The sequence below is a fragment of the Halichoeres trimaculatus genome, unplaced genomic scaffold (genome assembly GCF_033239565.1).
Source record: "Halichoeres trimaculatus isolate MK-OKI-2021-1 unplaced genomic scaffold, fHalTri1.1 fHalTri1_scaffold_17, whole genome shotgun sequence".
Classification (NCBI taxonomy): domain Eukaryota; kingdom Metazoa; phylum Chordata; class Actinopteri; order Labriformes; family Labridae; genus Halichoeres; species Halichoeres trimaculatus.
In genome coordinates, this window is record NW_027437195.1 from 3,044,130 (window position 1) to 3,057,474 (window position 13,345).

The 13,345-nt window shown below is 42.1% G+C and overlaps 1 protein-coding gene across 1 annotated transcript in view; it reads right to left on the minus strand.

The window, feature by feature from the left end:
* Positions 1 to 13,345, minus strand: part of babam2 (BRISC and BRCA1 A complex member 2) — a 128,640-nt gene that overhangs the window by 42,701 nt on the left and 72,594 nt on the right. Inside the window, exon 7 of the mRNA XM_074691965.1 lies at positions 1,035 to 1,144. Coding sequence (XP_074548066.1) covers positions 1,035 to 1,144 — 110 coding nt within the window. The remainder of the gene's footprint in view (positions 1 to 1,034; positions 1,145 to 13,345) is intronic.

Sequence of the window (13,345 nt, forward strand, 5' to 3'; positions counted from 1 at the left end):
GGAGGAGGAGGAGGGGAAGGGGGGAGGGGGAGGGAGCAGAGGTCTCTTAACCTGGTGCGACGGGGCGTGTGCTTGTAAATAAACATCAGCCTGAGATTATTCCGAGCACGAAAGCCCAGACCGCGGGGCCCTGAGGTCAGAGTGGGCCCATACCTGGCTCTCGCTCCTTCTCACATATACACACACAAGCACACGCACACACACACACACACACACACAACTCACACACACACTGTCCTCCCTCTCTCATCTGCATCCACACCTACAAAGACTTTGTGTGGAGAGCAAAGCCAATTCAAACACAAGCATGCATGCATCCAAACACACACAGACAAACACAGACACACACCCAAATGTAAACTGACAAATGCACACAAACACACACAGACACAACATCCTGCTCGACAAAAACTGGATTTAAACAAAGAGAATATGCACTCTGCTGAAGAACCCACTCACACTGTGCCCACAGACTCAGAAAACATGCCACACAAGCCTATGCACATACAACACATACACACACAAACACACACCGTCTTTGTACTGTTAACACCCCAGATGTCTGTAGACATCCAGTCATCCCGAGCTTAGACGCTGTGTGTCATCCATCTCATTTTATGTTCTTCCCTTGTTGTTTTTGAGGAACCGTCTGATGAGTCCAGACACTGGGACGTGGGATTATTCACAATGACATAATATGGCGGTAGATTCACAGCACACTCATGCTAATCCATCAACTACATCTTGTTTTCATAAAACCAGAGGCAGAGCGAGGAGGCCGGCTTCACCTGAAGCTAGCCCTGGCTGTTCTTTCAGAGTCAGTCTTAAGATATCTTGTTTTAAAGTTTAGAGTAACTGGAACAAACTTTCAGACCTTTTGAATTCTTTAAGTAAGTACCATAAATTTATAGCAAACAGAGACAGAAGTAAGGCTCTGGTTTGTATCTTTATCCAGAAGAATGTCAAAAACATGAACCTTTGATCTCAGACTAAAAAATACACAACCAGCTGAATTATTAATGTGATGAGCTTACTGTTCAATGCTCGGGGACAGGTAGAGTTTAGGGAAGACCTGGGTAGCCTCAGCATCCTCAAAGCTCACTGAGAGGAGAGCCACGTCCTCTCCAGGGTCCAGCGCTGTGTCCTGAAACATAAAAAGACAGATTTGTAATGTTAGTTACTGATATCTGTGTGTTCATAGAGTAATTTTTCTCTTCCAGGTGAAAATTAACAAACACAACAGATAGAACAGAAAAACAGAATACAAGAGGATGTACTTCATTAATCCTCCAAGGGAAATTCACAGCAGCAGTGCAAGAAAGCGTCTAGTGCAAAACAGAAAAAAAAAAAAAAGTCCTTCAGAGACAAAAGCTTATACATCATTCTCAGCCAGCCGGGATCCTGTCTGCTCACAGCAGGTGATGCTCTTCTAATGTGGCGCTGGTGTCTGGTGTTAGCTCCATTAGCCATGTCAGTGAATAGCATGATGCTACTCTGCCTTGTGGTATTCTCTCTGTTGCTGGGTTAGCACGGCTAGCTCGTTCATCTTGTTGGAGATAGATCTTACGTTTACAATAAGGATGGATGGAAGGACAGGTCGAAGTTGTCACTTCTTCTCAGCTTGCAGAGAACACCAGCCCCAGCACCGGTTAGCATTGACATGCTACAGGCTGCTAACAGGTGAAATATCGTGTGTGGACAATGCAACCATGGTTACTTGTAGGATCTCCAGACAAACACAGGAGCAAAAAAAAAAAAAAGTAAAAACAACACTGCAGACACAACCAGTTTGGTGTCAATGTCTCAACTGATAGGACAAAACAGTGACAGGCTCCAAATAAAAAGAGAAAGGAAAAGATCAGGAAAAAAATAATAAAAAAAAAAAAAAAACAAAGAAGAGAGAGCTGATGCAACAAGTAGCCACTTAGGCTGCGCCTCAACAAGATAAGATAAGAAAAAATTCACACACACAAGACAGGACTTAAACCAAAAGACAAACCCAATGAAGTTGTAAACCTTGCTCGAGGACTTGGCAGCACATTTCAGTAAGGTGGGGTTAATCTGGAGGAGGAACAGACTCAGGGACTGTTGAAGAATCTTAAAAGCCCTTTGTTAAACCCAGAAAATGTCTTTTTATCAGGACCTGGTTTGGTTTTTAGGTCAAAAGGTGTCCATGAATTATTACAGGATAGAGAACAGTAGGAGACAGGAAACGATACGATCCCATCCAATCCAATCAAAGACATGATAGAACATGATACTAGTGAATTCAACACCACTTGACATACACTTGAATAGGACTGTGGTGTCCGATAAACAGTCTGAACAGAATATATTTGCAAATCTCAACAATCAAACTTTAGGGTCAATCATTTCAAGTTAAACCCAAACAAAAAAACTCTGAACCCTCCAGTTCTGTTTGCACAACAAGTGTTCAACCCTCAAAACATGAAGGAGACTGAGATGAGGAAAGGAAAGACACCAGAAGAAACATCTGTTTTGTTTCACGCCACATTAGCTCCAGCAGCTGCACTGTGAGGCTGAGCTGATGACTGGGAGCTCCAATCAAGTCATGTGTGAGATGGATGCAGAGGCCACCCGGAGCTGCTCGCTGCGAACCTCGTCTGTCTCTCCGAGGTTTTAATTTCTCCTTCTGTGATGTTTTTCCTCGAGCTGGGCTATTTCTCGGGCTCTGTCATTAGTGCAATTCCACATCAAGTACCATCCCTGGCTCTCTCTGCCGACGGAGGCTCGACAGTGTTAATCAAATGTCTTACAGATGGTTTGAACTCATCCATTTGTTATAATCGTGGCCCGCTGTAGTGAGAGGAGACCTAACCACCATACATGATCAACAGAGGCACGGGGCAACCAGCTTAAACCAAGAACGCCTCAAACGTGATCAGGCTTATGAACTTATTTCACAAACTGACCATTGGTATGAGGAAACATGGGCTGAGTGGGCGGGACAGGAACTCCTTCACTGAACATTTCATTTCAAGTGGAGTGGAAAACATTTTTATGTATGTAATCTAATGATACGAACATTGGACTGAATAAAAAACAGTAAAAGACAACACAGATGACGATACACAAGGATAAATATAGATGAATGTATGACAAATGGGCAAAAATACACCATACAATGCAGTATGGCATCATATATGAACTTGAATTCGAGCAAAAACAAAGTTTTTCTACTTTGATTACCTGAAAGCTATATGAATAACAATGCTTTTAAATACCTGATTCTGATTGGTCAAGGCCTCATAACAGCAACACCAAGGATCATGCAAGTCAAATCAACCCACAAAGAGGGGTCTGGCATATTTCACCTTGGCTTGTGACACTGACTCAAAAACATTTCCAGTTTCCATTGGCGTCAAACTGGTAAACTTTGTGGCAAACTGTTAGCATGCTACACCAATAGGCTAAACAATGGTTTGCTCAGAAATATTACTATTGGATTCTGTCCTCCAATCCAAAAAGCAGCAGAGCTGGTGAGTGCATCTCTCACTTGTTGACCCATTAAAATAACTCAGACCATATGGATGATGATGACAACTGTGTTTAAAGTTACGAGCTGAATGAGGACAACAACAACAACATGGTTCTTGCAGAATTCCTGATCACCTCGTCAAACGTTACCTTCAGTGGAAACGCTGAGTGTGAGGAAACTGTAATAATCAGTCAAATGTTTTCTTTTGTCTCTTCCAGGAGAGGGCTAATAGAAATCATGAATTTCCCTTTGGGATGAATAATGTATTTTATTTTATTTTATTTTATTTTATTTTATTTTATTTTATCTATCTATCTATCTATCTATCTATCTATCTATCTATCTATCTATCTATCTATCTATCTATCTATCTATCTATCTATCTATCTATCAGTTTATACAGCAGAATTATCAATGAGACATTTAGAAAAACATGTTGTTCTTTTGAATCTGTAGACATAAATTTCACATCAATATTTTGTGTCCAATTGTTTCCAGCTGAAGTTGGTTGTTGGGTAATAAGTGGGATTGTTTGATCAGGTGATAATGCAAATTAGAATCCAGACAGGTGAAGCAGAATCCTGCTCATAATGCTCTCGAAAAATCCTACTTTTAAGCTGTTCTCAGCTCTGTTGGGGCAAGGCAGTCATAGCAGAGTTCATAGTCCGCTTGGCTTTTGTGATCCCAGCTCCTGAAGAGTTGAAGAATCATTGAGCAAAGAACAGCACCGAGACTCTGTTTATATAGCAAAGTTTCATCTGAAAACTTAAAACAGGTAGTGAAAAAAAATTGCTGAGGGACTGAAAACGCTGTAGCATGCATGCCAGGCCTGATGTTACGCTATGACTGTGTAGTCTTTTGGTAGCCCTCTGCAGTAGAGGTAGAGGTGAGCTGATCATGTGGTGTATTTAGTGAATGTATCTGCACTGGGAAAAGAAGTGTTGCAACAGATGCACATTTTGTTGAAAGGCAGTCGGGAGTTTCAGCAGCACAAGTCCAACTTGGTAGTGCGTAATTGTTTCTACTGTCGTTGTCTAGTTTGTGCATGACATTTCAAATGCAACAATGGACGTATGATGTTCAAAGTGGAGCATGACATCAATGTTTCCACTGAAAACTGTGTTGATCGATGGTTTAATCTGACTCTGAAGTTCCTTGTTTCCCCCTCCCCCTCAGTTTGGGCTACTCTCCCTCTACCTGTTCCGGCAGCTGCAGTCTCTTCACACCTGTGCCTCATGAGTGCAATCAGCACCTGCTCTTTAGGTCGGCTCTGACTGAAGACAGGCGTTAGTGCATTTCTGCTCTCCAAGCTAGGTATTACGGTCTAACTAACCTTGCTCTGAGTATCTTTTTGAATTTCTTGTTGTGATTAGCTTTACTGTGGACTCTTGTTCCTTCTTTTCCAGTGCCTCCTCGATCCTTGTGCCAGCAGCCCAAACCTCCATTCACTGCCACTCCCTGCAACTGGACTTACCTTTTCATGCTTAATAAAACTACCTATCAACTGCTTTCCTGCTTCTGTCTGCTTTTGGGTCCTGTTCAATATTGCAACCTCACAAAAACTCTGGCTTGCTGTTTACAAGACAATAGTGGCCATGATGCATCAAAAGAAATGTCCACTCTGGAGGTAAGAGGCCGAAATGCAACAATACCGTACCATTCCAGCCTAAAACTGTTATGAAAATGACAACGGAGAGTTGCTCCTAGTGGCATAGCTAGCAGCAGGTTTATGTCTATAGGCACTCAACAAAAATATAAACACAACACTTTTGTTTTTGCTCCCATTTTTCACGAGATGGACTCAAAGATCTAAAATTCATTCCAGATAAACAATATTACCATTTCTGTCAAATGTTGTTCACAAATCTGTCTAAATGTCTGATAGTGAGCACTTCAGCTTTGCTGAGATAATCCATCCCACCTCACAGGTGTGCCACATCAAGATGCTAATCTGACATCATGATTAGTGCACAAGTGTACCTTATACTGCCCACAATAAAAGGCCACTCTGAAATGTGCCTCTTTTTTTTTTTTTTTTTCTTTATTGGGGGTCTGGGGACTCAGAACCAGTCAGTATCTGGTGTGACCACCATTTGCCTCATGCAGTGCAACACATCTTCTTTGCATAGAGTTTAACAGATTGTCAATTACGGCCTGTGGAACGTTGGTCCACTCATCTTCGATGGCTGTGCCAAGTTGCTGGATATTAGTGGGAACTGGTACACGCTGTCGTATATGCCGGTCAAGCACATCCCAAACATGCTCAATGGGTGACATGTCCGGTGAGTATGCTGGCCATGCAAGAACTGGGACATTTACAGCTTCCAAGAATTGTGAACAGATCCTTGCTACATGGGGCCATGCATTGTCTTGCTGAAACATGAAGTGATGTTCATGGATGTATGGCACAACAATGGGCCTCAGGATCTCATCACAGTATCTATGTGCATTCAAAACGCCATCAATAAAATCACCAGTGTTCCTCGTCCATAACAGATGCCTGCCCATACCATAACCCCACCACCACCATGGGCCACTCGATCCACAACATTGACGTCAGCAAAGCGCTCACCCACACGACGCCACACACGCTGTCTGCCATCTTCCCTGAACAATGTAAACCCAGATTCATTCGTGAAGAGAACGCCTCTCCAACGTGCCAGACGCCATCGAATGTGAGCATTTGCCCACTCAAGTCTGTTACGGCGACGATCTGGAGTCAGGTTAAGACCCCAATGAGGATGACGAGCATGCAGTTGAGCTTCCCTGAGACGGTTTCTGACAGTTTGTGCAGAAATTCTTTGGTTATACAAACCAATTGTTTCAGCAGCTGTCTGAGTGGCTGGTCTCAGACGATATTGGAGGTGAACCTGCTGGATGTGGAGGTCCTGGGCTGGTGTGGTTGCACGTGGTCTGCGGTTGTGAGGCCAGTTGGATGTACTGCCATATTCTCTGAAACCCCTTTGGAGACGGCTTATGGTGGAGAAATGAACATTCAATGCACAAGCAACAGATCTGGTTGACATTCCTGCAGTCAGCATGCCAATTGAATGCTCCCTCAATGCTTGCGGCATCTGTGGCATTTTGCTGTGAGACAAAACTGCACATTTCAGAGTGGCCTTTTATTGTGGGCAGTATAAGGTACACCTGTGCACTAATCATGATGTCAGATCAGTATCTTGATGTGGCACACCTGTGAGGGGGGATGGATTATCTCAGCAAAGCAGAAGTGCTCACTATCACACATTCAGACACATTTGTGAACAACATTTGAAAAAAAATGGTAATATTGTTTACCTGGAATGAATTTTAGATCTTTGAGTCCATCTCATGAAAAATGGGAGCAAAAACAAAAGTGTTGCGTTGATATTTTTGTTGAGTGTATATTATAAAGACGGTTGGTCACTTGGCAGAGCATCTTCATTAGACTGGCCAGAGTCAAACCAGAGTCATAAAAGTAAATAGAATTGATCATTAATTAAGGGTCATTGATTAAGATAAGGTGAATAGTGACAAAATTTATATATACATAGACGTGCAAAATTAAACTCCTTTCTGGTAAAAGCAACACTTGCAAAAATGATTTGACAAAATTTTAAGTCTGGACTGAAACTAATGACTAACACTTCTAAGATTCTTACTGCTCTAAACAAAGCTATTGTTAAGGCTTTCCAGTGACTTTGAATGTTTTGACTCAACAATATAACACATAATTGTTATCAGGGGTCATTAATGAGCTGTTCATGAATCGTGAGTGCTTTTATATTTTGTCATATGCAGATATCAACAGTCACAACAAAGCAGCCGCAGCTCCAATAACTATCAAGCAGACTGCCTCACTGAGGCTGAGATGACTGACACAAGGAGTAGAAGGGAGGCAGCGAAAGACAGCGGGCTGTGTGGCTCCCAAAAGTGTTGCCTGATGGAATCAGCTTGCATCAATACAGTGAGCATCAGTAAACAAGAGCTGCTCCGTGTCTCACAGCAGCGCTCGCAGCCTCAGCCGCTGACGGTGGAGGACAGATAGGATCAGGCAGAAAGACGCGAGGCCTGGGTGGGAGTGGGGTTCAGGAAAGGATTGTTTTGCTCTAGTTTGTAGCTGTCATGTCCCGTTGTCATCTTTAAAGGTGATTTAATGGGTGCTTCCCTCAGACTGGGACGGCGTAAACAGACTGATGAGACCCAACAGAAAGGTGAGAGGGCCAGATGAAGAACATGGGCCAGCTGTGCACGGGCTGCAGCTTCATGTCCCTTCATTCACTCAGACCAAAGGCACTGTTGAAGGGGGAGCCTTTTTGGTGAGTGATTCAGACTCATCTCGTCCCGGCAGACAGCGAAGGGCTGTCACAAGTCATATTACATCAGTGAAACAAACGAAAACTAAAGGCAGACCCTTAAACTTTAAGCTATTGCCATTTCAAATTAATGTGCTTCAGTTAAGGGCTGAAGCTATGTTAGAAAAATGATCTTTTCTATTTTTGAGTAAATCTCTAAATGTCTCTCTCTTTAGTGTACTATCATTGTTTAAGCTGCAGCACAAAGACAAATGTAGGCATGTCAAGCTGTGAACTTTGACCTTAAGGTAGAGTCTGCAGGATTTTCCTGAAAAATAAAGGTTTAACTTTTACAGGTATCATCCTGCTCAATCGTCACTTCTGGCCCATACACCCGTGTGTCAGCATCTGTGTCTGCCTCAACCCCCTCCTCTACCTGGATGTTGATGTTTTGGTTGTGTCAGGACGTTTCTCTATGGCAGAGGAGACGTGGTTACATCAGTCAATCTCAGTGTGCCCAGTGCGCAAGAGATTTTGCATGATGTTTAGCTAGTGGAAGAAGCTAATCAGAGCAGCTACGATAGTGGACGTAGCACAGAGGAAGAAAAACACAACCAAAGTGAAGCAAAAAGCCAACTTTCACTCACTCTTAGAACCTTGGAGAGCAGCACAGGACGAAAAGCGATGTGAGTTAGCTTCTGCTAACCAGGTAAGAGTCAAATAAGGGTCCATTTACACAACAACGGTTTTAGGATTTCACACGAAAACTGTGTTTAAGCTGACCCAGAACAAAGACTTTTGAAAATAGCCTCCAGAGTGGATTTTTTCTGAAGCCCGGGTTTTGAATGGAAACGCAGATGTCACGCTCTGCTGTGAGCATGGCATGGGCAATCAGTAGTACAAAAGAACAACTGTACTGTTGTTACGATCATCGCAGATGTTGTGCTTGTGCTGCTCAATCTGCTGAATCTGCTGACTGTCTTTAAAGGAACAGTTCAGTTTTTTTGAAGTGGGGTTGTATGAGCTCTATGTGAACACTAAGGACATTAGATACAGTCGAAAGTTGTCTCCTCTCCCTCAGTAAGACACAAACTTTAATCGATGGTGACGAGGAAATAGACGCTAACAGGGACAGATGGTACCAAATTCAAAGGCTATTTTCTCTGCCTACAAGAACTAAAATCAAAAAGTAATACCACAGTTTAAGAGTAAGCTACACAAAATATTTTTTAAGTGCATTAAGTCTTCGGAAATATAAACATTTATCCGGACCTAACTAACTCATGTTTCCTTCCGCGCAGCGCTAGTGCGCTCCGTCCCCCCTTCTCCTTTCAGCTGTAGGGAATGTAAACAAGCTATGCTTCAGGCGCTGGTTTTAGCGTCGTGTAAGTTTGATCAAGTATCGTAATTCTTTTGTTTGTACTCTAAGGATTGTGAGGCAGCGTAGGAAATTCAAAATTAGTGACTATGACAGCGACGATGAAGTTTCATTCACTTTGGAACTAAAAAGGATATCTGTATGAACCGGAGCACACAGAAGAGGAGCTGCTACAGATGGCAACTGAAAGGAATACATAGCCTTTGAATCTGGTACGGTTTCTCCCTGTTAGCGCCTATTTCCTCGTCACCATTGATTACAGTCTGTGTCTTACTGAGGAAGAGGAGACAACTTTCTACTGTATCTAATGTCCTTAGTGGTCACATAGAGCTCATACAACCCCACTTCAAAAAAACTGAACTATCCCTTTAACAAAATGAGCATCAGTTGCTCCACTTTTGCTCTTAGCATTCACCGATACACCAGATGATCGGCTCAACTCTACTTCAGTGGAGATTTGCCAAAAGCTGCTTCTGGACAAGACAGTTATAGCGCCAACTACAGGCCTGGCATACTTACTACAGCGTTTTCAGGCCCTCAGCTTTTTTGTGTCAACGCATATTATTTTTTTCTTACTACATTTTAGCGTTTTGGGGTTTGGAAAAGTGGTGTTAACAGGGCCTGACTGTGATCAGCTTGTGCTAACATGCCAAGTCAGGTGCACGGCTCTCCAGCCTCTTCCACATAGAAATGGGATGCTACAGTCATCTGGACAGTTCACCCCTTTCCAAAACAAATAGACCTGATCATTTGCTCCTAATTCTATGTAAGTATAACTTTCTTTCTTAAGCTAGTGGGCGGGGCTTCTGAGCCTGCAAACTCAACTGTCACTCAGATATTCTTGCTCAGCATGTAGATCACATTACAAACAATCCAGCAAACAGACTGTTGGTATTCATGACAGTTAAACACATGATTTAATGGCTCACACTTAATTACACTGTCTCTGAGGAATACAGAAAGAAGAACTTCTTATTAAATAGTTTTGAATACTCTAACTTCTTCATGACTTCTGGGAGCAAAACAAAGATGTTTGTCTGTGAAATGTTTGCACTTCTCAAACTTAACAATTCCATTTTCAGGCGAAAACATTTAAATGCCTCTAAAGATGGATGTTTAAAGTAAATTAAAGTGCAGAGGGGCAAAGCAAGTGATTTACTTGACAGCTGGCTTTGGTTATGGAGCACACTGTGTTCTGAGGGGGTGTCCGCAAACTGTGGTGGTAATTTAGAAGCATTTGAAAACTCTTGTGATTTTCTTCTTGCAAAAGTTTGCAGAGTTATACAGGAAGCTGAGAAAAAGACAGTTAAATGAGAACAAAACTCGACCTTTTAACCTGCCTGCCTTGAAACCATAGCTCAACTGCAAACAGGAGAATTCTTCCGTCTGTAATAAAAGACGAAGAAGCCTCCAAACAGCTATTCATTTTCCCTTAACACACACACATACACACATATACACATCTATCTCCAACCCCCTTGACCAAATAGACTTGAGGGCAGCTGCTACATGCTTATGTAAAGAGTTGTTAGAGAAGTAGCTTTAAAAAAGCCTCTGCTCCACAGGCCACAGGCAGCACCTTAATGAAGAGACTTCTCCCTCAGTAAGTAATGAGCACTAAATGTCCGGGGTCAGAGGACCCAGAGACAGGCAGGGCGTCCTCTAGGGGTGTTGGCTGGACATCCAAGCAGTATTTACTACGTGCCCTGGGGGATGTGACTCAACCGCTGCAGGTCTGGATTTAAGAAAGTGGCTGAAGAGTGTGCAAGCCTGTGTGTGGACATCGAGGTTAGAGGGTGCCTCGGAGTCAAAGCCTTTCACGTGGCCACCAACCCCACATCTTCCATCCTCCTTACTCCTTCAGACACATGGACACACACATACACACAGCGAGGCACACACACTCTTCCTTGTGTCCGTCCTTGTGTCTCCTGCTGCCCCGGCCTCTGGCATCTCCTCTGTGTCGCATGTGACAGGTTGGAGATGTGACAGCTGTCCTTATGCCAGACCAAGTCTGGCCAAAGTCACAACACACACAAACACGTTCCTCCACGAATGCTACACAGGGGCTCGACTGCAGGGCGAGTACGGAGGAGGTGAGGGCACTTTGTCTGCTTTCTTCGCCCAACTTTAAATGTCATGTCCAACGTAATGGGGTGGCTTGACTGACAGCCGGGCTGTTGTGCAAGGACACGTCCAGCTTCTAGGCGAGCAGCTTTGAGTACCCCTGTACATATGCTGGACACAGTGCTGCTTGGCACCCTGATGCTTACAATGAATCCCAGGAAGTGGCTGCTGTTTCTTTTTTCCTTTTTGGACAACAAGGTTAACTAAAGGTGCTTAAACTACTGAGCCTGTTCCTCAAACAAACCTGGCTTATTAAAATTAATGACACAATCAAATCATGATGGTGTGACTAAAAAAACATTAAGACAGAAAAATTGTAATGTCCTTTTTTTTTTCTCTTTTGTTTGGATTTTTTCCATGAAAACAGCATTTTTCTTCTGTCTTCTGAACTCACGATCTTAACATCTTATCTATCTTATCTCTTGTGCTAATAGTGAAATTAGCATCTCATATGGGAGATGTTTTCTGTTCCAGGCTGTTAATATGTTAATTTCCAATGTGAAAAAATGTTTCTTTCTTTTTTTTTTTTTTGGCTGGGTGTGTTTGTGACCTCAGGAGCCAGCCTCAAGAGTTCACTGCAGATTTTAGCACTTCCTCATTGTCTCATAGTTTTAGACCAGAGGTTGCCACTTGGTTGTGATCATCACAAATGTACGGTGGCTGGTCTCAGATGGTTTGCAAAGCAACAACTTGAATGCAAATGCAACAACACAACAGGAGTACAGCTAGGCCTCTCACGATAATCAATAAATCAATTAACTGAATGATAAATAAAAACGTCCTCAGTAAGTTTGCCAGCCTTGATAAACTGACACGTGCATGCATGTTTGTTTTCCTCCTCTCTTTCGACCAAAGAGGCTGAATGAGAAGATGGCTCACTACGTCTATCTTTCCTAACATTGGGGTGCATAGGTTCTATAGCGGATTTAGCAGATTTATAGCAGAGTGAGCATCTGTCAAAAATGCGATCTTTGGGGTGAAGACGGGGCTGCTCGGGCGTACACACAGAGAGAGCTGCAGCGGGCGTCCTGAGGGGTAAGGAGGAAACACGCTAATATGAGTGATGCCACGAAAGATACAGCTCTTAAGCCGCCTGCCACAGTCCCAGTGTGGGAATATTTTGTTTTTTATCAGAATGAACAAAGTGTTAGCTCATGAACACCAGCGAGCTGATATGTTGCATTTGTTTGAAAATAGTGGCGACGAAGAAGAAGAGGAGAGGTGTAGCGGAGCCTTGTTCTTTGACAATCCGCTCTTACTGAGGCTTTTGGTCTGCAAAGTAAATAGAAATAAACCAAATGGTGGCGCTCAAAGACAGATACATTGCCAAAGAAATGCAGCCCTTCAATACGGTTGAAAGCCAGAAATGTTCAAAATGTTTGACAGACAGTACGGATTGACTGGGAAAAAGGACATTTTACAAACAATTCAGGAGCTGTATAAACTCCCTTTGATTTAGGCTATAGTTTTTTATTGTTTTTTTTTTTTTGGGAGTTTCATTTTTTCTTTAGAGACAGGGTCTATGTTTTATTGTTTTTGATTAGTTATAATTATTTTCACTGACATGTATTTTTTTCTAAAGAGTCCATTTCATTTTCATTGTATTTTTTTCTCTTTTGTTTGTTAAATTTACTATATTTTTTGTTTAATTTATTTTATTTAAAAGATCCTGACCTTTTAATTACAGTTAAATACTCTTAAGAAATTAAAGTTTCTTGCTTTTGATATGGTGTACTCACTTTATTATCCCATTTATCATAATTACATCAATGAAAAAAATGGAAAAAAAAACCCAAATAATATTGACAATAATATCGTTTATCAGCAATAATATTTTGGAAAATGATTGTCTTGCAAAATTTGTTATCGAGACAGGCCTTAGTACAGCCACAACATTAGTTAAGAGGTCATTTATCCCAATGGACACAGAAAAGTTTTAAAAATAGGTAAATGATTTTTTTCTTTTTTATCGTCAGCTATAATACATATAGCTCTAATACTAACATTATTACACAATTGATTCATAAATCAAAATACAAAATCACACAATACTGGTTAATATAGAAA